At 48.0% G+C, this 24061-nt stretch overlaps 1 protein-coding gene and 1 long non-coding RNA gene across 3 annotated transcripts in view; one reads left to right on the top strand and one right to left on the bottom strand.

Annotated features, from left to right (window-relative positions):
- LOC134443219 (uncharacterized) overlaps positions 1-18528 on the bottom strand; it is a 24126-nt gene extending 5598 nt beyond the window's left edge. The window contains exons 1-3 of one of the 2 annotated variants that reach the window (XM_063193122.1): positions 18329-18528; positions 2051-3028; positions 1233-1451 (exon numbers count right to left, since the gene is read on the bottom strand). In XM_063193122.1, the coding sequence (XP_063049192.1) occupies positions 1233-1451; positions 2051-3028; positions 18329-18508 (1377 nt within the window). In that variant the 5' untranslated portion in view covers positions 18509-18528. Of the gene's footprint in view, positions 1-1232; positions 1452-2050; positions 3029-5666; positions 6078-18328 lie in introns of those variants that run through there. The other variant, XM_063193169.1, reaches the window with a different exon arrangement.
- On the top strand, positions 7293-10394 carry LOC134443152 (uncharacterized). Its single transcript, XR_010033598.1, has 4 exons — positions 7293-7644; positions 8158-8220; positions 9033-9101; positions 10203-10394. It is a non-coding gene; the product is annotated as an uncharacterized LOC134443152 (long non-coding RNA).
- Positions 18529-24061: the final 5533 nt, after the last annotated feature.

Below are 24061 nucleotides of genomic sequence, written 5' to 3'. Positions count from 1 at the left end.
TAGGTTTTTTTTGTTCTCCCGCGCCGTCAGCCGGCTTTAAATTAACGGCTGATGATCATCATTCAATGTAACGAGGATGGAGTTCACAGATTTCCTGTTGTGAAGGGTGCTTGCTGAATAATGCTCAGAAATTATATTAATTTTGGTGCTCTTGTGAATATAAAAGACGACGAGATTGTTATCTATAAAACACCAAGTCGCCTGCAGAACGGAGGTCTCAGCTGTCAATCAATACCGTCAATTGCGCAAGGAAGAGAGAAGGAGAGGGAGAGACAGAAAGTAGTTTTCTAACTTACTTCCACAGCTTTCCAGCGTGTCTGCTCTGGTCTTATTCATTTTCAGTGTTCCTTGCCCGTTTGACCGCGCCAGGTTAAACGAAAGTGATTTGAGGACACGGTCACCACGGTCACCAAGTGCTCGTATCCAGCCATAGCCCAATTTGCGCGAAAGATATTAGGCTACTATATCGGCCAGGCACGCAGGCATCATTCACAATGAAGGATGGAAATGACTCCTTTGTTGTGGACAAGGCATTTGCGCATCTCAATTCGGACGGAGGGAAAATGTTGCCTTCTGTATGCGCACAAGTCAAACACCAAAGTGGTCCAGCAGGTGGACCGCTTTAGAAAAAAAAAAACACATCTTGTTTTAGGAGCCCTATACTTGGCGTAGCCTAATGTAGATGACTGTCATGAAGTGTTAATTATATATTTATGTAGGCCTAGCACATTTTAAAAATGTAGGCCTATTATGCCAGACTAGTCATACATTTCCCCTCCTGTGACCATGCGAGCAGACGCGCAATGAGAACATGGCGTTTCCTACATTCGTATTTATTAGTTTTCCCCCCTCACCGACAACTTTGTACATGCATAGTAAAGTGCTGGGACTGATTGCTAGGTTACTTTCTTTTTTATTGTATTTTTTTATTGTATTATCCTTTTTGGAATGAAGTTTGTCGACGTCAGTGAAGTCAGCGCAACATGGATTGGTTCAAAGTGTTCAAAGTTGCGGGAAATCGCGGTGATTGGTTAAAGTTGCGCTCTCGCGCAGAATTCGCGGGAATTCGTTGAAGTTGCGAAAAACGACGCGATCGCACCATCGCGATTTCCTGGAGGGACTGCATATTAAATAGACACTCACGCCATCAAGTAGACACTATCTAGTTTGGTGTGTGTGTGTGTGTGTGTGTGTGTGTGTGTGTGTGTGTGTGTGTGTGTGTGTGTACTCACCCCATCCAGTAAACACTGTCTGTGTGGCCAGTAGACCAGTGGCAAGAGGCTATCGTAGAGCGCTCCCATGGTCTCCTTGAAGCTGGTGACCGCCTCGCTGCTCTCCTCAAGCCCCAGCAGGTGGGACAGGTGGGGGAGGGGCAACGCCAAACGCAGACGACTCAGGGCCAGGAAGACGCGCTGGAACACCGACAGGTCACCGCTGGGGAGCTCACGACCCTGAAGGGCATAGAGGTGTGCAATATATCGAATTGATATCGTGATATCAATATTGCTGTCAAGCAATATCAAATTTCTTAATATCGAGTTGAAACAGTATTCTTGTCATTTGTCTATACTGCCAAAAGGTAGGCGACGCTAAGTGCAATACATTCCATTGCGAGCACCGAGCAGACCTGCTACCCAACACTCCAACAGAGAGAACACCACTGTGAGTTTCTCTATGGCCCTGCACACACTCACTTTTCATTCGAGGGACCACTTCAGATTTTATAAAGCCCTCCAAGGTTCCACAAACCAGGATTTCCACCTGCTCTTTAGGCCTATATTGAAGGTCTATGACTCTATGACAGACCCACCTTCACTAGGTCCCCTGAGAAATAGTAACTTCTTTGTCCTATTTCATGTGAAACTGCAGCATAACATTATGTTGGGGGCCTGATACGACTGCATCAAGAGACATAGGCTCTCCAACCCTGGTTTAGAACAATTGCAAAATTATTTGTCTTTAAAAGAAATATTTTCTAAAAAAAATCCTGATATCAATGTTGACTAAAATAATGGTGATAGTGATTTTTCTCATAATGGAGCAGCTCTACCTGATGGTCACTGTTGGTGTGGTGTGGGGAGCTCGGTTTGGGGCGCTTGGAGAGGGGCGGTGGGGAGGAGTCTGGGTGAAGGTCGTCATCGGCGCCGTTCTCTGGCTCGTGGTGGGTTTTGGGGCGTTTAGAGGGCGACGGGGAGTGACAGGAGAGGCCATCTGGTTTTTGGGGGTCTGTGGAGTCTTGGGATGGGGTTCGGTGGGGCTCGCGGACGGGGGAGCGCTTCAAGCGGGGCGAGTGGGGGCCGCTGTCCTGAAGGTCGTCGTCCGGTGTCACGTGGAGGTCACCGTGGTCATCATCGCTGGAGATCATCTGAGACTCCCGCTCTGCACCACCATCGTTAGGGGTCAGGTGTCTGGGGGACGTGTGAAGGTCGTCGTTGTCGCGCAGGTGTGGGCGCACATGCTGCAGTAGTCCCGTGAAGAGGCTGTAGCAGTGGATCCCCGTGTAGTACCGCACGCGCTCGTCACTACCCTGCAGGAAGCCATCCCATTGGCCCAGCCCCAGCCCCAAGCCACGCCCATTACCCATCATGCCTCTGTTCCCCTGCTCCCCCAGCTGTCCGCGCAGCTCAGTGTTCTCTGCCTGCAGTCTGTTGACCCGCCCACGACGCCACGCGCACGCCCCGCACCCCCCTCCTGCCGAGAACAGCCAATCAGAAGCCTTCGCCTTGCCCTGTTTGTCCCCGTGAGGCTTCCGTAGCTCGTCATCATCATCATCATCGTCATCGTCGTCGTCGTCTTCATTGTCATCGTTAGCAGAGTGGTCATCACGAACACCATTCGCTCTGCCCGCCGGGTGCCGCGTGCCGCTCCTCACTTCCTGGTGTGTAGGGGAGGGGACGGGCCTCTCCAGGGGGGCTGTGGTGCCTGTCAGCCAATCCGGTTTGTCCTTGGACCGGGCGTGGACGCTGGAGAGCCAATCGCGATCGTCATCCCCCAGCATCTCGTCAGCTGGGCAGGGCAGGCTGACCACCTGTGGAGAGACAGGAGCCATCAGACAAACGGACAGGCAGGCAGAGAGCAAGACAGACAGATAGATAGGAAGACAGACAAGACAGGGCAAGGCAGACAGACAGGCGGAGAGACAAGGCTCATATTCAGATAGACAGGAGAACAGGAGACACAGGCCAGCAGACAGACAAACAGGCAGGCAGACATGCAGGCCAGCAGGCAGAGAGAGAGAGATACAGTTAGGGCCAGAAATATTTGGACAGCAACACTATCATCATCCTTTTCCACCCTACACCCCACCAAAATGGATTTAAAATAAAACAAACAAGCTGTGCATTAACTGTAGACTCTCAGCGTTAATGTGAGGGTGTTAAAAGCCATATTGCATAAACAGGAAAGAAATAGCGACGTTTTTTGTGTATGTTGCCCAATTTTCAAGGGATCAAAAGTAATTGGACAGTGGGCTTCTCAGCTATTTTCCAGTCAGATGTGTGTTATTCCCTTACTACACCATCACCAAGATGTCAATACAAGGTCTTAGAGTTCATTTGAAGTGTTCCATTTGCATTTCCATATATATTTATGGAATATCCATGAGATCCAAAGTCCACCTGTCACACTCAGTGATGCAAGCCATCATAAGGTTGAAAAAAAATCAAAACCCATCTGAGAGATGGGGAAACATTGAATATGACTAATTCAAGAGTTCAGAATGTTGGAAAAAAATAAATACCAGAGCAACACCAAATTACCTGGCAGACATGGAAGACAAATGCTGTGGATAACAGACAATATTCTGTATCTGGTGAACAAAAACCCATCTCCCAACAGTTGGCCAGATGTAGAACAGTGTCCAGGTGAACGGTGGATACATGTCCAAGGCAACAATCAAGAAAAAGATCAAGACCATTGAGGAACACTTCACCATAGGAAATACAGAGGGTTTACTAAAAGATGTAAATTATTGATTGCATCAGAAATAGCAATACCAGATTTGGCTTTGCCAAACAACGTCTTAAAAAGACTGTATAGGTCTTGAGCTACATCCTATGGACAGAGGAGACAAAAATCATCTTGTACAAGGGTAATGGGAAGAAAGGAGTATAGAGAAGGGAAGGAACCGCTCATGAATCAAAGCATACCACCCAATCAATGAATCATGGTGGTTGCAGTGTCATGGTGTGGGCATGCATATCTTTCAATACTATTTTCCCCTTGTATTTATTGATGATGAGGACTACCGACAAAAGCCACAGGATGAATTCTGAAGATTTTCAGGCTATATTATCATGTCATATTAAACCTAATGGTTCTGAACTCATTGGACAATGCTTCACAGTGCAGATGGACAATGACCCAAAGCTTCATCTGAAAGCCACTAAGCCATTTCTACCCCAAAAAAGTGGAATATTATTCAATGGCCCAGTCAATCACCTCACCTGAGTATGGTTGAGCAAGCATTTCACTTGCTGGAGGCAAAACTGAAGGGAAAATACCCTAAGAATAAGCAGGAACTGAAGACTGTTGCAATAGAGAGCTCACCATAGCATCACCAGAGATAAAACCAAGTGTCCATTGATGTCTATGGATTGCAAATTACAGGCTGTTACTGACGGGAAAGTATTTGCAATCAAATAATTAAAAAATGCAAGTTTGATGTATAAATACTGGACTGTCCAATTAGTTTTGGTCCCTTAAAAATGGGGTGGCACTGATAGAAAATGTCATAATTTCTTCACAGTTCACTCGATTTGGACGCAAACACCCCCATATTAAAGCTGAAAGTCTGCTGTTAATGTACATCTCGTTTGTTTCATTTCAAATCCATTGGGATGGTGTACAGCACCAAAAAGATGAAAATTGTGCAAATGTCCAAATATTTATGGCCCTAACTGTAGCTAGGCAGACAGGCAGGCAGACAGGCAGACAGACATGCAGTCACATGGGGGCACTTGGCCACTCCTTCGAGCACTCAAAGCGATTTACATTGTATGCCCTGCCACACAGGGTACCATCCTGCCACCAAGGGCAACTTGCTGAAGGACACATCGGTGGGGTAGAGCGGAGCTCGAACCTGCAACCCTCTTCGCAAATCCCTTCAAGACGACCATGTCCGAGACCAAGACCAGGAAGGAAATTGTGTTCTCTCGAGTTCTACAACACTACTTGCCATTGCTACATTTGGAACCCCCTCACCCTGGGATAATTCACCCACCAAAAAGTTGTCCCCGGCCTAAGGACTACAAACAACTCATGACTAGCAACATGCATGCAGGGGAGGACACACACAAACACACACACACACACACACACACACACACACACACACACACACACACACACACACACACACACACACACACACACACACACACACACCCACACACACACAGCAACAGCCTACCAGGCTAGCTAATTTGTACCCTATATCATGAATGAGATTCGCCACAGACCAATGTTGTGTAGACCTCAGATGGCGCACTAGTGAACTTCGGGCACTAGTTTCAGTGCGCAATTAATAAGCCATAGCCTACGCACTGAAACATAAACACTGAAGTGCACAAGTGCACCATTTGAGACGCAACACAACACTCAGGCCTACTTCTACACCCAAGGAGAAGGCAACTGGGCACGCTGTTTACCTACAAAAGAAAACTCACCGGACGGCCACTGCCTTTGGAACACTATTCTCCGACAAGTGTGATCTTGCTGGATGTAGAACCTATGCAAGCCCACGTTTCACCCTTGCACGCCGGTATCTTTGTTAGCTGCTAGAGATCCGAGACTGTCTATCTCCCCCGTCCTCCAACCAAGTCTGTAAAAACACCGCTGGTTGCTGTGGTGGGAGTGTGTAAGCTACAACACGTCTGGGACAAACCACGGGTTGCCTACGCGTGGACAAGTCTGTTCCAGGTGGAAAGTAGCCTAAATAAACCGCTTGCCGCCTTTGTTGTTCTTTGTCTTTTCTTTTCCCATCGACAGTTTGCTTTATTTTCGAGGTTTAAATCACAGCACAGTCCACTTTCACACAAACTTGCATGCGGCACGCGACATGAGCCTAACCAACTCTGCGCATGTCCGTGGCGTCACGTCCTCCCCCGTTACCTACTTCGCAGGGGAAATTGTGTGGGGGAAAGGTTTTGTTTTGTTTTATTAGATTTCTCGGCTTTACCCTTATTTAAATTGTTGTGCAACGTTTAACATTTCTTGTCATTGATTTTTTGAGAAGAGTGTGTCGCCGTCTCTCTCTCTCTCTCTCTCTCTCTCTCTCTCTCTCTCTCTCTCTCTCTCTCTCTCTCTCTCTCTTTCTCTCACACACACACACACTAGAGTGTGGCTCGGGCTGGTTTTTTATGTCCGAGCCCGGCCCTCAGCCGACAGAAAAGTGATCGACCCCGACCCGAGCCCGAGACTAATTAAAATGTTTGTGTCCGAACCCGTCCGAAGCCCGAGACCACTGTAATAACAACAGAACCTGTGCGCAAGCAAGATTTTCTATGTGGGCTCCTCCATACTCAAAATACCACGTGATAAATAGCCAGGATAGGCAAAGACGTTAGGATGAGGCAATTTGCAGTAGCCCAATTTAGTTACGCACGCATAGTAAGTATAAACACACAAACACACACACACACACACACACACACACACACACACACACACACACACACACACACACACACACATGTGACAGCGCACCTTATGTTTCTTTCGGTTAGACGAGAGATGTTGGGTGCGGCGATCAAATGCATGGGAGGGGCGTGAGAGGATAAGAAAGGCGAAAACTAACGAATACGTTTTGGATGCTGTCAGCGCGGCTATGGAACATTTGTTACGTTACTGTTAGTGCAAATAAATCCGAGCCCCGTGAAGATGCCGCTCCTTGTCGTTAAGAAGGATGGGCTATACGTTCACCCCGAAGAACAGTAGCCTGCTCGGCCCTCCAAGAGAATGTCATTTCCCCTGATGTCCATGCGGTCAATATAAAATCAGGAAAGGTTGCACGCGCATAGTTACAACTGTACAGTAAAAGTGACAAGAATTAAGAACCTACGTGAAGGACATGAAATGTCACAGCGGACAAAATAGTAACAGGAAACCTCTCCGCGCGCGCGGAGAGGTTTCCTGTTACTATTTTGTCCGCTGTGACATTTCATGTCCTTCACGTAGGTTCTTAATTCTTGTCACTTTTACTGTACAGTTGTAACTATGCGCGTGCAACCTTTCATAGCAGATATTCTGGCTTTGTTTTGGCAGATATCTGCAATTTATGGCTTCCTTTTGGCAAGCCATAAGCTTTTGGCAAAAATTTGGCATGGTTATGGTTGACCTGGGCGCCAGTGAATTGGGGCGTTCCTCTGGAAAGCAAAAAAAACAAAGATTTGGCTAAAATATGGGTTGTTTATGGCTTCCCACAACACATTAAAACGCGCGGACTGTGAATGAATGAGTTATGGCCAGGTTATGGCATGTGTCAGGTTAATCTGAACCTCGGGTGGAGAGCGGGACAGCAACGTTCTAAATTGGTGCGCTTACGGCAATCCAAAAGACTGCCAAAATCAACTGTCAAGAGAAACTCGTGCTTGCCTGACTTCAGTTTCCCCAGCGCCAGTGTGTGTCAGACTTCAGTTTATGCAGGTAAGTGCAGTTGACACGTTTTTATTAAATACAACCGCCGATGACTTAAGAGATGAGGCATTTTGTGTTATCGGTTTTCATGTTGATTTCATAGGTCTGTGACCGTCGGTTTCCGTGTTATGCGCTGAAACTTTGATACCTTTTTAACAGGAGCTATAAAACACAAACGTCTGTGACACACAACTGTGACATTTAATCTTAGTTGCTACCCTCATACTCAGTAACGGTTGATTAAGTGTTGTTCTGTGGTTGAAATTCACTTTCAGATATCAATGCCAAGGGAATTTCAATCAAAGAACAACAACACTAGCAATCCCAGCTAACTGCCCAACGACAGCTAGCAAAAGCCGGGAGCTAGCTAACTCAGGCATGGAGCATCTTCTATCTATTGGCACAAAGCAGAGCACTATCTAGCAATATCTGTCTGTCACGGAAAGTGTTGGACTCACTGTAATTCTAGCCTACTACTGAAGCAATCGAGTGAATCTGCTTTTTTCTACATTGTCTTTTCAGATGTGCTGCTGCTGAAGGCAGTCACCCGGTGGAGGAACTTGTTTTTTGACAGGCATACTACAGGTTGGTTCCACAATTTATTAACCTCTCTCTCTGGTCTAATCTTCGTTCTTTGTGAAAGTCCTTGCTTTTAATGTAACTGCTTTTAAGTATACGTCTGTATTGGGTAATGCAATGGTCGGTTTGTGTTTAAGCGCTGGCTATTTAACATGATCAGTTGTTAAGGCAGTGTGTATTGTTCAGCTATCAACAACAGGGGGTAAACCGTATACAGAAATGTGGCCCATGTAGGCCTATGTAATCTTGCTCTAACATTTGTAATACCTCAACACAGAGAGTAGCTTACTAGAGGTGTCAAAGGTAAAAGTAGAAGTGAATTCATGGTGAAATGTAAACAAACGCCTGCCCCCAGACCAGGATCTCGGAAAAGACTGAATAAGGGGGGAAAAACACCTCAGATATGCCTACTGACAAGTCCAGGGTAGTGGGAGCATTACTAATTGGCAGAAAGCTTTAACAATGGCACATGATATAACATAGTGACTAGTCTGTTTCACCAGTTATTCTACTGTAGGCACACCCAATGAGATCGATAGCCTACTGCTTTGTTGTTATTGAAAAACCTAAAAGCTAGGTTAAAAAAACCTCCAATTTGACCAGTACTCTGATCTTAGAATCAGTGGGCTACTATATACTCAAGTGCAAGTTATATGTTTTGGCAGGGTTTTGTTTGATTGAGTATTGTTTTTTTCCTATTCTTTTTCTCCCTTTTACTTTTGACAATTCCGTAGATGGTTGTACAATCTACTGTAGCCTACTACTCATGTCATTTAAAATGTATAAAATATGAAATAACATCTACACTCTCTTTTCAGATGCTGTGCTGCGAACGGACACTGCAGTCACCTGTGGGAGGGGTCAATCAAATCGGATCTCAAAAACAGGTACCAAATTTTAATAACACCCCTCCCCCTCTCCCGTCTATTACTCTATTAATCAAGTGCATTTGTGCCGCCACTTGGCCAGGACACCCTTGTTAAAAGAGATTTTTAATCTCAACAGGTTTATTTTCCTGGTTAAATAAAGGTTAAATAAAAGAAGAAAAAAAATGTAATGCCACTGTTTTCAAAGTTACTTTTAATAATAATAATAATAATAATTGTATTTGTATAGCACTGTTTCATACAAGGCATGTAACTCAAAGTGCTTAACAAATGGAAAAAAAAAACATTTTTAGAGATAGATTTAAAAGGAGAGGTATAGAGGAGAGGCAGAAAAAGCAGGAAGGCAGAGGAAGAAGAGATAGACAGAGAATGTAGAGTCATAAGGTCAACGTATGATAGGACCAGGATTCTTAGATGTGTAAGGTCCATAGTGGCTGGGCCTATCATAAGTCATAGATAGTCACACAGAGATTGGGCGCTCAGGTGCGGCCCCTGGTGGCATCAGGGGTGAGGAAAAACTCCCTTTCGCTTGATTCATAGTTTGTAAGGGGGAAAAAAAAGCTCAGTGAAGTCTGAGAAAAAAAAAAAGACCCCCTATAGTCAGGAAGAAACCTCAGGCAGAGACCAGCGGCCACCTAGGGGAGCCCCCTGCCAGGGCTGGTTGCGAGTGGTAAGGGCGCTGCGGCAGCTGGGACACTATGACGCCTTGGCAGCTAGGAGTTGGCAAGGATGAAGAGGTGGGTCTTCAGCTGCTTCTTAAAGGAGTCGACGGAGGTGGTTGATCGAATCTCGATGGGGAGGGCGTTCCATCTCTTGGGCGCATAGCAGGCAAACGCGGCGTCGCCGATCTTCTTCTGCGGGGGGTGGGGGGTCCTTAGCAGCTTGGCATCAGTGGACCTGAGAGCTCGAGCAGGGGCATAAAAAGAGAGCATGTCTGAGATATAGCTAGGGGCAAGTCCATTTAATGCTTTAAATACTGTGAGCAGAATCTTAAAGTCGATTCTGTAAGAGACAGGTAACCAGTGCAGGTCTGCCAAGACAGGAGAGATGTGCTCTCTCATGTAGTAATTCAATTTGGTTTATCTTTTTATTCTTTCCTAGATGTCGCGAATCTGATCTGATCTACCTACCTCTATGTGGCAATAGAGTACCTGCTTTTACTGGCCAGGGGACCAAGATGAAAACAAGAGGCCTGTACCCAGATATCCAAGCACCCATCAAGTCACCCAGTCCTCCACCTCCTGCCGTGCAGCTATACCCATCCATCAAATCCAGCCACTTGCCCACTCTAACCACAGCATTTGGAGGCAATAAAGTATAATGAAATGTATTTAATTGTCTTGGGTTTTTTTTCTAGATGCATAAATATTCCAGTTTCATTGTTGAAAATCACGCATTTATTAAATGTGCGATTTTCAACAATAAAACAGGAATATTTAGTGATCCCAAATGTAGCCATAATGGGGCCAAATGTCACTTATTTGTCTTATAAGTTTCTCTGTATACCGGTACTTACATTTTAAGTATACAGGGAAACTTATAAGACAAATAAGTGACATTTGGCCCCATTATGGCTACATTTGGGATCAATTATGGGTACATTATGGCAGTATTTAGGGTCATTTATGGCTGTTCTGGGAGAGTTATGGGTACATTATGGCTGAATTATGGGTACATTATGGCAGTATTTAGGCTCATTTATGGCAGTTCTGGGACAGTTATGGGTACTTTATGGCTGCATTTTGGCTGAAGGGTGGGGTCTGGAATTCCTTTTGGGGCCTTTCAGGCTGTACGTGGAAATCCCAAATAGGTTTTGGGTGAACTTTGGTCAATTTATGGCTGGGTTTGGTTGGTTTTGGCATGCCAAATTTGGGCCACTTTTGGCCCGGGGACTCAAACCGAAGCCAGCCAAAAGGCCAAGACACGATTTGGCCCAAAACTCTGCCAAAAACATTTTGCTATCTGGGGGCCTACCTTAGGCAACTCCACGTAGCGTGTGCGTCTTCTTTAATCCATATTATGCTCCTTGCCAGCACATGCTGGAAATGTAATCCTTGGCGAACAATGCAGTGACAAACTTCGTCATTTTATGTTCAACATTTAAGACAGCATCGAAGGCATGCTAAAACATGGCCTACACTAGGCCTACAACAAAAGACCACGCGTTCACTGACAACTGTTGATTTGGCGCTTATTAAGAAAGCAAGTTGACTCGGCATTCCTGCTCGGCTGACTGGGAGTGAGCGTCCATGTTGCAGCTGGTAACTGGCGCGCCGTGCATAGGCCTACAGCCAATAATAATCACTCGCACGAGTAGCCTACCAACATTTTAATTTATGCATATTCAATTACTTATTTTTTAATCACAAAACTGCCGTTTGCATGAACTGAAACGTTTTTTTCTGGTTGCTTACACTTTTCACAATGTCTGTTTGCTTCAAGCCCGAGTCCGACCCGTGTCCGACAGATATTCTATTTTTTTTTGTCCGAGTCCGGCCCGGCCCGTCGGGTTCCGACCCGGCCCGTCGGGCTTCGGTCGGGTTGCCATGCTCTGACACACACACACACACACACACACACACACACACACACACAAAGGTGTTTTTGCTTGGATAGGTTTTTTGCATTGAACAAGTTTATCTCAAAAGTGAGAAGCACGCACGCACACATTTCATTTTATTTAGGCCTAGTCATTGTGGATCTGCACCCTTCTGTAGGCCACACCACCTTGAATATAGATAGATAGATAGATAGATAGATAGATAGATAGATAGATAGATAGATAGATAGATAGATAGATAGAGCCGTGGTCATATGTTTATAGGCCTACAATAGGCCTTTCTTAGCGATTTCTCATGAAGGATTAGCCTACACAAAACTTGTTTTCACTCATTGCTAGTGACTGGCTAAAGGGCTAAATACATTAACAATCCTCTGTGTACTCTTGCAAAATCAGAATCACAACAATCAAAAGTTTACATAGCCTACATCAGTCTCTGATCAGTGACCACTTTTGTGGTATTGTGTTTGTGGTATTGTGGATGAGGCTCTTAATATCCTCAGATGGAAAAACGGCCCATTTTGCTGGCTTCAAGGCTGATGAGTGTCAAGTTTCTTATATGTTTCAGAGGTAGCCTATGTAGCCTATTCATCATTGAGTATGGACCAACAGTGCATTTGTAACTCAATGTCCCCAGTTTCAGAAACGGTATGGAAAACTTTCATCAGGCCACGTTGACTGTTCTCCAAATGAAGTGTAAATGCTGGATGAAAAAGTACCATATTGATCTAATTTGTCCAAATGACTTTGTCCTCTTTGTGACGTGTGTCACTATGCTATTTGGTGTAGCCTATCATAAGCAAAATAACATATGGCATTTTTGTATAATGGCTTTCTCCTGCAACCGATAGGCACACGCCGAAACGCGTCTGTGCAATAAAAACACTACTATGCAAGGTGCGGCCTCCTTCTTGAAACATTTCTCCTGCAACCCCCAACAGCCCATCTTTCCTCAAGTGCCCCTTTGCTGTACAGCTTGAAACGTTTTTTTTTCACGTTGTCCTGTATTTCACCTGAAGTGTCCTGAACAATTTCCCTTGCAATTATGGATGAGATTGTATTTGATCTACGTAGGGTGGATTGCCCTAATGTGGGCCATTTTTGGGTCTTCGGACTTCTGAAGACTATTACAATGTCAAGACAACACATTAAATCCACATCCAATACATTGAAATCCTCCAGGGGTGCCCTCATAAAATCAAGAGAAAAAAATGCAGATATTTTTTTCATAAAAGAAGTTATACAGAAATTAGTGCTCTTAGTCCCCAAGCATCTCAGAGCATGAGCGACTTCCTAATGTTGGACAGTCATTGTCCTAAAGTGGGACAGTGAAATGTAATGTTAAATGTAATGCACGACACTGTAAAGTCAATGTTAAATGTTTTAAACCATGGTGTACCTTCACAAATAATGGTAAACAACTAAACAAGTAGCATAAGCAGTACGGGTAGGGAATAACACCTCAAGCACCCTGACCCTGAGCACGGGGGCTCTGCAAGGTTGTGTTCTCAGCCCCCTGCTGTTCACGCTGCTGACACATGACTGCACAACGACCCACAGCACTAACCATCTAGTGAAATTTGCGGATGATACAACACTGGTGGGCCTCATCACCAAGGGCGATAAGACTCACTACAGAGAAGAAGTAGACCTGCTGGCCAGATGGTGCAAAGACAACAACCTCCTGCTTGAATGTCAACAAGACCAAGGAGATTGTTGTCAACTTTCAGAGGGTCCAAAAACAACTGCCACCACTGACCATCGACGGCGATGCTGTGGAGAGAGTGAGCAGCACCAAGTTCCTTGGAGTGCACATCAGCGACGACCTCTCTTGGACCACCAACACTACATCACTGGCGAAGAAGGCCCAGCAGCGTCTCTACTTCTTGCGCAAACTAAAGAAGGCAAGTGCTACACCCTCCATCATGACAACATTCTACAGAGGAACCATAGAGAGCGTCGTGTCCAACTGCATCACAGTGTGGGGAGGAAGCTGCACGGAGAAAAACAAGAAGATACTCTGGACAGCATGCTGTGAACACAGCGAAGAAGATCATTGGAGTACCACTCCCCTCCCTGCAGGATATTTACACCACACGCCTCACCCGGAAAGCACTGATGATCACCAAAGACACAGGCCACCCTGCACACAAACTGTTCAGCCTCCTGCCCTCTGGAAAGAGGTACAGGCGCCTCTGTTCCCGTACCACCAGGCTGGCAAGCAGCTCAATGCACCAAGCAATCAAGATACTGAGCACTCAACCCACTCTCCCTCCACTGTCAGCCTCTAGCCAGCAAGGCCACTGACAACCCCCCCCCCTCATCCCCACCACCATATCTGCGACTGAACATTCCACCTGCACTACTATATTGTGACTGAACTTTCAACCTGCACTAACTCAAAACATGCGCACACACACACACACACACACACGCACACACACACACACACACACACACACACACGCACACGCACACATACGCACACACACACACATACACACACACTGCACTTTCTGCACTAAACCGAAAAAAATACACACACTGACACACAACTCTCACTCTCTCACACACACACACACACACACACACACACACACACACACACACACACATACACACATACACAGACACACACACACACACACACACACACACACAGATGCACACCGCACCTTCTACCTGCACTAAACACACACACACACACACACACACACACACACACACACACACACACACACACACACACACACACACACACACACACACACACAGCTGCTGGTGTACTTGATAGACCTATTTTAAAATGTATTTTTCTTCAAAATGCTACTATTATGTCAGAACGCCATAAAGGACTTTTATGAAAAGCACAACAATTACCTCCTCCTAATGTATGTTCTCTACAAGTCTTCTGTTGTCCAGTCTTGCACTTTAAATGTCTGTATGAGCACTGTCTATGTCCATACTGTCTTATGTCCATGTATAAGTACTGTCTATGTCTATACTGTCTATGTCCTAGTCTATGTCTGAATGGGAAAGCAAAAAATGTAATTGACAATAAAACCTACTTGACTTGACTAATTCTCTCAAAAAAAACTATGTATTTTTGACATCAGCCATCGCTTCATTGAAAACTGTGCAATTCATCAACAAAATGGGATTACAAGTTATAATTCATAGATTTTAAGGTAGTCTTTTAAAGGTATATTGTCTTTCTAAAGTTTAGAAAATGTTTTTTTTACTAAAAGCGATTTAAATGAGCTCAAGCTTAATGTTGTGTTTGCATATTGCGCGCGTGGTGTGTGTGTGTGTATGTGTGTCATATTGAGACATCCCCCTTACACACACACACACACACACACACACGCACACGTGCACACACATGTGCACACACATGTGCACACACACAGCTCACACAAAACCTTACAGATATCCCTTGCCCTCAACTTTAATCCTTTCAAATGTCACTAGACCTTAAATATATGCAACTATAATACAGTTAAACACTGTAAAACATCATTTTCACCATTTCTACAACTTCAGGCATATAAGAGGTGCTATGTCAAATACCGTAGTGCTGCTCTGACATACTTGCATGCAATGATATTCTCTCACCTAAGCTATTGCATTACTAGCTGGACCATGGTGGGATCCACTACTCTTAAACCAGTGGAGAGTTTATTTAAAAAAGCACTTAACATTTTAGATTAAAAAAAAAAAACGTATTTCATACCACCATTGTAACATTTGGGTCATTTCACGTGAAATCAGACACTTTGGGACCCGACCGACCCGGATTTCAATCATACTTGGTGTGCCTTTTTAGTAGCAAGGTAGCACCCCAGAACTGCATTGGTTTGAATCTGACACTAATATTAAGGGAGAAACAGACTAGGAAAGGTTCACATGTGAGGGTAGGACACTATACATTCAGCCTTGAATATATCAGTCAGTGTTAGTCACAAAAAGATGCCTGTGGTATTGTTTGAAAGCTCTTTTCTGGCTCTACATATTATACAATCAGCTTGGAATACAACAACTCTCAGAATATGAATTATGATAAATTGAAAAATTAAAAATTGAATATCTAAAAAACCTATATTTTAAAATGGTCAGTTCCTTGTCCAAACGTAGCCGGCAATGTCATTAGCAACACCTCAAATGCTGGTGTTCGGTTCTTTATTCATTTCAGAGAGAATTTGACTCACAAATATGGCATCATACAGACCACTTACTAATAATATGGTAATACCATAGTAGCATCACATGACAAAACAAAAACAAAACAAAAATGGTCAGTTTCCATGGTCCCAGGTTTCAGAAACTAAGGCAGATGTCCATTTATACACACCAAATGATGATATGTGAATGTTTGAACATTCCTTCTCTGTGTACCTGTGTCATCTTCCCTTTACCGTACTTTAAAGAGATAATCAATGGCTACACTCTCATTTTGTACTCTACCAGTGCATTTGAAGCAGCAGCTGTGTCTTTTGTAGATAATGTATAAGTACGTCCCGTTGCAGTTACAGGTTCCACTACCAGAAGCACATCCTGATGATCCATGAGAAGTCTATCTGGTCTGAAGGGAAAAGTGAAGGATGGAGATGGTCCATGAGGATGCAGGAAGTTCAGTTTCACCTCTCCAGTGCTCGGCATAAATTCCTCAACACATGCTAGCCACCAGTTGCCATCATATACAGCTACAACATACCCTTTGATGCTTGAAAATTTAACACATTCCTTTACTGAGCTCACTCTTTCAACTCTGCCTTCTCTGAATGCTGAAAATGGCCCAACTTCCACTGTGTCCATTGACAATGGGCAGAAGCTGTGTAGTTTTTGAGTACCTGGAATAGTTCTTGCAGATTCCAACCTTTTCAACAGGTTCTCAGCTTCATGATGGTACATCTCTGTTGTGGCAAACTGGCAATGGATGTTCTTGAGAGAGATGCACCATCATGAAGCTGAGAACCTGTTGAAGAGGTTGGAATCTGCAAGAACTATTCCAGGTACTCAAAAACTACACAGCTTCTGCCCATTGTCAATGGACATTAGGCCATTTTCCGCATTCAGAGAAGGAGTTGAAAGAGTGAGCTCAGTAAAGGAATGTGTTACATTTTCAAGCATCAAAGGGTATGTTGTAGCTGTATATGATGGCAACTGGTGGCTAGCATGTGTTGAGGAATGTATGCTGAGCACTGGAGAGGTGAAACTGAACTTCCTGCATCCTCATGGACCATCTCCATCCTTCACTTTTCCCTTCAGACCAGATAGACTTCTCATGGATCATCAGGATGTGCTTCTGGTAGTGGAACCTAACTGCAACGGGACGTACTTATACATTATCTACAAAAGACACAGCTGCTGCTTCAAATGCACTGGTAGAGTACAAAATGAGAGTGTAGCCATTGATTATCTCTTTAAAGTACGGTAAAGGGAAGATGACACAGGTACACAGAGAAGGAATGTTCAAACATTCACATATCATCATTTGGTGTGTGTATAAATGGACATCTGCCTTAGTTTCTGAAACCTGGGACCATGGAAACTGACCATTTTTGTTTTGTTTTTGTTTTGTCATGTGATGCTACTATGGTATTACCATATTATTAGTAAGTGGTCTGTATGATGCCATATTTGTGAGTCAAATTCTCTCTGAAATGAATAAAGAACCGAACACCAGCATTTGAGGTGTTGCTAATGACATTGCCGGCTACGTTTGGACAAGGAACTGACCATTTTAAAATATAGGTTTTTTAGATATTCAATTTTTAATTTTTCAATTTATCATAATTCATATTCTGAGAGTTGTTGTATTCCAAGCTGATTGTGTAATAGAGCCAGAAAAGAGCTTTCAAACAATACCACAGGCATCTTTTTGTGACTAACACTGACTGATATATTCAAGGCTGAATGTATAGTGTCCTACCCTAAAATGTGAACCTTTCCTAGTCTGTTTCTCCCTTAATATTAGTGTCAGATTCAAACCAATGCAGTTCTGGGGTGCTACCTTGCTACTAAAAAGGCACACCAAGTATGATTGAAATCCGGATCGGTCGGGTCCCAAAGCGTCTGATTTCACGTGAAATGAAAGACCCATTTTAGATAAGTAGCCTACAACCTACTGAGTTTTGACAATTTCTGTAGGCTAAATTCTCCCTGTCTTTTTTTATATATAAAACTTTGCATGGCCTGCCTGGCGCCACCTTGTTTACAGGATTTTATAAAATAGCCTATTGTCAAACACGAGTAGCCTAACTCGAGCAGTGGTCAATAAAGATGTAGAGAGATTCCTTTCAGGAAAACCTCTTTCAGTCAAAATGCATTATCTAATAAAGGCGGCACATTGTGGAACTCTATTCCACTTCATATACTTAAGGGAATGTCTCTTTAGCCACCTTTAAGATGGAGTATATAAAGTGGCGTCGAGCCCAACAAACATGTTCACTGATGGTCTGAGCCTCTACACAGTGTACACGCACACACACACTCACATAACACAAGGCCCTATTTTGGGACCTTTTATCTTGTCTCTTTTCCTTTTATTTACATGCATGCCTTTTGCTTCTGTACTGTAACTCCTAGCCCAAGTTTTGGCTACCGTCGGCGAAGTCATTATCACTGAACCGCTACCACCATAGAAGCAGAAAGCATAGCAACAAACCTGTTCTTCGGAGACTGTTGGTGCCACAGATGTTTTTCGTAGACCTGTGAAGGCGGTTGGCACCGCAGACACTTTTAGAGTTTTCCTTATAGGCCTAAAAATCGATAAGGTCTTTGTCTTTGTAATGTCGTCAGGACTGAAGTGGTCACTGCAAAGCACCCGGGTACGGAGCATCTCCATCGGTGTGTTGATGTCTAGTCCTGCGGCCAGGATCCAGAGTTTGGTTCTTTCCACATCTTTCACGGGAAAATGATGGAAACTTGCCGATACCCATCTGTGGGCTTTGTTATTACAGTTGGTATATGCACACTGAAGTACCATGTTGCGATGTCGTTGGTTTTTAATCCGCTATTCGATCCAAAAGCAGTTAGCCTTGCTATGCGATGCCTCTAGGCCGGGAGCCACGAATAGGCCGCCTACCCCTCAGGATGTTTTTGCTTACTTTTTTCCCACTATGATTTCCTGTTAGTATTGTAACGTTATCCAAAGAAATACCGAGTCAGATGTACCGTTTCTTTGGGTTTAATGAACGAGACAATTAACACTTACATTGAGACATAACTTGCGACTTATCTCCAGCCCGGACTTTACCAACTCCCTCGCAAGAACACATAAGAACACTTTAAAACACACAAAAGTTCCACAACAGTCCCGTGCGACCATTCTGTCCTCCACATACTTGACAGCTGTGTGTCCCTTGGTCGCTACATTATCCCCACCTGTCAAAGTTCCTCGCCCCGAGGGAACAACAATTTAAACACATAACATCAGCAACATTAAAACATAAACAACATTAAAAACGCATGAGCTTAGTAGTCCACAACTTAATGCCGCACAAAGTCCCTCAAGCGAGCAGGCGGTCTCCTCCGCCTCCGTGGCCTAGTCCGGGAGACCGGGGGTGCGTTTCCCCCTGCACCAGGGGGGGAGAGATTGAGGGGTGTCCGGGGGGTATGTGCGGGTGGGTACCCACATATGTCTCTGTCATTACCCCTGAGTGGTGGCTGGGTTGCATTGAAATGTGTGGGTGTGTCCTGTGTGAGGGAGGGGAAGGGGGGACTGTGTGTGGGGGAGTCTGCCTGCATGTCTGCGTAATCAGGTGTGGCTAGTGGTCGTGGGGTCATGGTGCGTGTGGGGGAGTGTTGTGTGTGGGGGGGGGGGGGGGGGGGGGGGAATTTAGGGTGGGTGTGGCAGAAGGGGTCTGTCGGCGACCAGGTGGGAATGAGGGTGTAGCCTCACCCCGATAAGGAGCAAGCCTATCCCGGTGGACCGCTACCCGTTTACCTCTAGGGGGTCGCTGAATACGGTACACCACCTCCCCAAATCGCTCCAGCACTCGACAGGGGCCCACCCATTCGCTGTCCAGCTTAGGGCAACGTCCCTTCTTTCGCTGCGGGCTGTAGAGCCAGACCAGCTCACCTACCTCCAGCTCTCGGCCCCTGTGATGCAGATCGTAGTTTCTCCTCTGCCGCACCCCTGCGCTCCGCAGGTGATCGCGTGCAAAGGCGTGCGCTGTCTCTATGCGGTCTTGTAACCTCCTGGCATATTCGGGTCCCGGGGGAATTGCTGGGGTGTCGGGTGGGAGCCCAAAGGCCATCGTTGCTGGGGTGCTGATTTCCCTTCCCAGCATCAGGAGGGCGGGGGTGCAGTTGGTGGACTCCTGCACCGCGGAGCGACAGGCCATCAGGACAAGGGGAAGGTGTTTATCCCAGTCTCTCTGGTGTTTGGTGGTGATGATGGCTAGTTGCTCGATGAGTGTGCGGTTAAACCGCTCTACTAGGCCATCACTCTGTGGGTGCAGGGGTGTGGTGCGTGTTTTGGTGATGCCTAGCTTGCTACACAAGGCAGCAAACACCTGCGACTCAAAGTTGCGTCCCTGGTCGCTGTGAAGACGCTCTGGTGTACCGAAGCGGCAGACCATCCCCTCGAGCAGGGCGTCAGCCACAGTCTCTGCTCCCTGGTCAGGGAGGGCGTACGCCTCCGGCCATTTTGTAAAGTAGTCCATGGCCGCGAGGACATATCTGTTGCCGCTATCGGTGAGTGGGAGGGGGCCAACAATGTCTACTGCCACTCTCTCCATGGGTGCGCCTACTGGGAACTGCTGGAGGGGTGCATGAGAACGGTCGGGAGGGCCTTTCTTGGCTGTGCAGCCGTCACACCGCCTGCAGAAGTCCGCAACGTCCCTCCTAGACTGGCCCCAGTGGAAGCTCTGCCTAAGCCTCTCGAATGTCTTCTTGACACCTAAGTGGCCCGACCCTGTCGCCCCATGCATCGCCTGCAGCACGCGCTCCGTCTCCGTTCTGGGGACCACCACCTGCCATTTCAGCTCACCTGTCGCTGGGTCTTTCCAGGCCCGGTACAGCACTCCACTCACCAGGCGTAGGGCATCGAACTTCCCCCACAGGCCTTTTGCTGCTTTTGATAGTGGTGCTACTTCCTTCCACGGTGGACGCCTCTGCTCCTCCACCCACCGCATCGCAGGCTGTATGTCTGGGTCTGCCTGTTGTTGTTGTCTCCAGTGTGAGGGTGAGCACTGGACCAGTTCGTGGCACACCACCACTTCCGCCTGGTTGACAAAGGCGTCCTCCTGTGCCTGCAGCTCTCGGTCCCGCTTCTCCTTCCGCTCGCAGTGGCGACATCCGTCCTTCGCACAGGGCCGTCGGGAGAGGCCGTCAGCGTTGCCGTGGCTGGCCCCTGCCCGATGCACCACCCGGAAGTCGTAAGCCTGCAGCTCCTCTATCCAGCGTGCCACCTGCCCCTCTGGCTCTTTAAAGGACATGAGCCACTGGAGGGCGGAGTGATCTGTCCGAACTGTGAATGGAAGCCCACAGAGGTAGTACTTGAAGTGGCGGAGGGAGAGCACTACAGCCAAGAGTTCTCTGCGTGTGACGCAGTACCTGCGTTCGTGCTTGTTAAATGTCCTGCTGTAGTACGCCACCACTTTCTCACCCTCTGGGCCCACCTGGGAGAGCACTCCACCCACGCCCTGGCCGCTTGCGTCACAGTCCAAAATGAAAGGGAGGGAGGGGTCAGCAGGGGCTAAGACAGGGGCTTCCACTAGTGCTTTCTGCAGAGATGTAAATGCTGCCTGACACTCCCCACTCCACTCGAACTCTTGCCCTTGGCGCAGCAGTTTGAATAGAGGCGCAGCTACACAGGAGAAGCCTCTCACAAACTTCCTGTAGTAGGAGGCAAGGCCCAGGAAGCTTTTCAGCTGGTGTTGGTCTGTGGGTGTGGGCCAGTCTGTCACTGCCTGTACCTTCTCTTCCATGGTTCCAATTCCCTCCCCGCCCAGCTGATGTCCCAAGAATATCACCTCTCGCCGCATGAACCGACACTTGTCAGGGTGGAGCTTGAGACCAGCGGCTGCCACCCGCTGCAGGACATGCCGTAGTGAGTGGAGGGAGCTCTGGAAGGTGGGGCCATGGGACAAGATGTCATCCAGGTACACCACGCACTCGCTCCGTGGGACCCCGGACAGCACCCTATCCATGAGCCTCTCGAATGTTGCTGGTGAGTTGCAGAGGCCAAAAGGGAGGACTTTAAACTGCCAGAGTCCATGGGCAGTAATGAATGCACTTTTTGGCCTAGCAGAGGGGGAGAGGGGGACTTGCCAGTAACCGGATCTCAGGTCTAGGGATGAGAACCAGCTTGAGCCAGCCACCTGGTCCAGGGTCTCGTCCACTCGGGGCAGGGGGTAGGCGTCCTTCCTGGTGACTGCGTTGACCCGCCTGTAGTCTACGCAGAACCTCCACCGTCCGTTCTTCTTCGGGACCATGACCACAGGGGAGGCCCACGGGCTGTCCGACGGCTCCACGATGTCTGCTCGCAGCATCTCAGACAGCTCTCGATCAGCCGCCTCCTGCCGCACTAGTGAGAGGCGTCGAGGCCGTTGTCTGATGGGTGGGCTGTCCCCTGTGTTGATGTCATGCTGCACTAAGTGTGTGCGACCAACGTCCTCCTCGCCCAGCGCAAAGATGTCCTTGAACTCCAGCAGTAGCTGCCACAGCTCTTCGCCCTGCTGGGGGTCCAGGTCAGCACAGTTCTCTCGCCAGATGTCCCGCACAGCAGAGACGACACTCCCCTCCTCCGACCGAGGACGCTGGACCTGGAGTATGGTTGGGTCCTGGCTCTTACGGGGCATTGTCATTTGCTGTGCTGGGGCCAATGTGACTGAAGGGCTGGGCAGAGCGGGGTTGGGGGTTGGGCCGCAGAACTGGGACAGCGTCACTGAGGTCTGCAGGGGCTGGTGAGCAGCACTGACCCAAGTCGTGGGAGTGGCAACCTCGCTGTTGGGTAGGGCCACGGTCACCGATGCTGAAGGCGCCACTGCTGCCAAGTGGATGGCCGGCCCACCTTGGAGACTCAGCGTGCCCCCACCCAGGTCTAGCTGGCAGCCGGTAGCCTTCAGGAAGTCCAGCCCCAGTATGCAAGGGTCCTGCACACTCGCCACCCACACGGGGTGACGAATGACCCTCCCCCCCACGGACAGAGTCAACATACCCCGGCCTTTCATTGGTGCCAGTCCACCCGTGACTGTGCGCAGCTGCACCGTGGTGGGCTCTAGCGGGGTGAAGTCGGGCACCACATCAGGCCTTACCAGGGTCACGGTGGATCCAGTGTCCACGAGAGCAGTGCAGGGGACCCCCTCCACAGTCACTGGGATGTGGCAAAAATCACCCACGCAGGTACGTCCCACCACCACCACTGCCTTTGGGGGAAGGTTGTCCTCTGCTGTCGGCGGTGAGGAAGAGGAGGTGAAGGCTGGCAGAGCGTTGTCATCTGCTTCAGGGGGAGGCGAGGCGCGGCCTCCCCTGCGGCGCTGTCGGGCCCCTCCTGTAGACGAGGAAGAGGAGGTGAAGGCTGGCAGAGCGTTGTCATCTGCTTCAGGGGGAGGCGAGGCGCGGCCTCCCCTGCGGCGCTGTCGGGCCCCTCCTGTAGACGAGGAAGAGGAGGTGAAGGCTGGCAGAGCGTTGTCATCTGCTTCAGGGGGAGGTGAGGCGCGGCCTCCCCTGCGGCGCTGTCGGGCCCCTCCTGTAGACGAGGAAGAGGAGGTGAAGGCTGGCAGAGCGTTGTCATCTGCTTCAGGGGGAGGCGAGGCGCGGCCTCCCCTGCGGCGCTGTCGGGCCCCTCCTGTAGACGAGGAAGAGGAGGTGAAGGCTGGCCGAGCGTTGTCATCTGCTTCAGGGGGAGGTAACGCGCGGCCTCCCCTGCGGCGCTGTCGGGCCCCTCCTGTAGACGAGGAAGAGGAGGTGAAGGCTGGCAGAGCGTTGTCATCTGCTTCAGGGGGAGGCGAGGCGCGGCCTCCCCTGCGGCGCTGTCGGGCCCCTCCTGTAGACGAGGGAGAAGAGGTGGAGGGTGGCGGAGCGTTGTCATCTGCTTCGGGGGGAGGTGAGGCAAAGCCTCCCCGGCGGCGTTGTCGGGCCCCTCCTGCAGGCAAGGGAGAAGAGGTGCAGGGTTGTGGCGCGTTGTCATCTGCTTCAGAGGGAGGTGAGGCAAAGCCTCCCCTGCGGCGTTGTCGGGCTCCTCCTGCTGGCACGGAAGGGGAGGGGGAGGGGGAGGGGGAGGAAAAGGGGAATGGGGCGGGGGCGGGGGCTGGGTTTGGGGTCCGCACAGCCTCCCCTATACGGACCCCACGCCGTTTCCCGGGAAATGCTGTGCTTTGGGGCACTGCCGGAGGAGGTGGCCCGGCTGGCCACACCCCCAGCACACCTTAGGCCCTGTGCGAGTATTCCG

The sequence above is a fragment of the Engraulis encrasicolus genome, chromosome 1, assembly GCF_034702125.1.
Source record: "Engraulis encrasicolus isolate BLACKSEA-1 chromosome 1, IST_EnEncr_1.0, whole genome shotgun sequence".
NCBI classification, from domain to species: domain Eukaryota; kingdom Metazoa; phylum Chordata; class Actinopteri; order Clupeiformes; family Engraulidae; genus Engraulis; species Engraulis encrasicolus.
The sequence above is the reverse complement of the archived record's forward strand: the minus strand, read 5'-3'. Positions and strand labels throughout refer to the sequence as shown.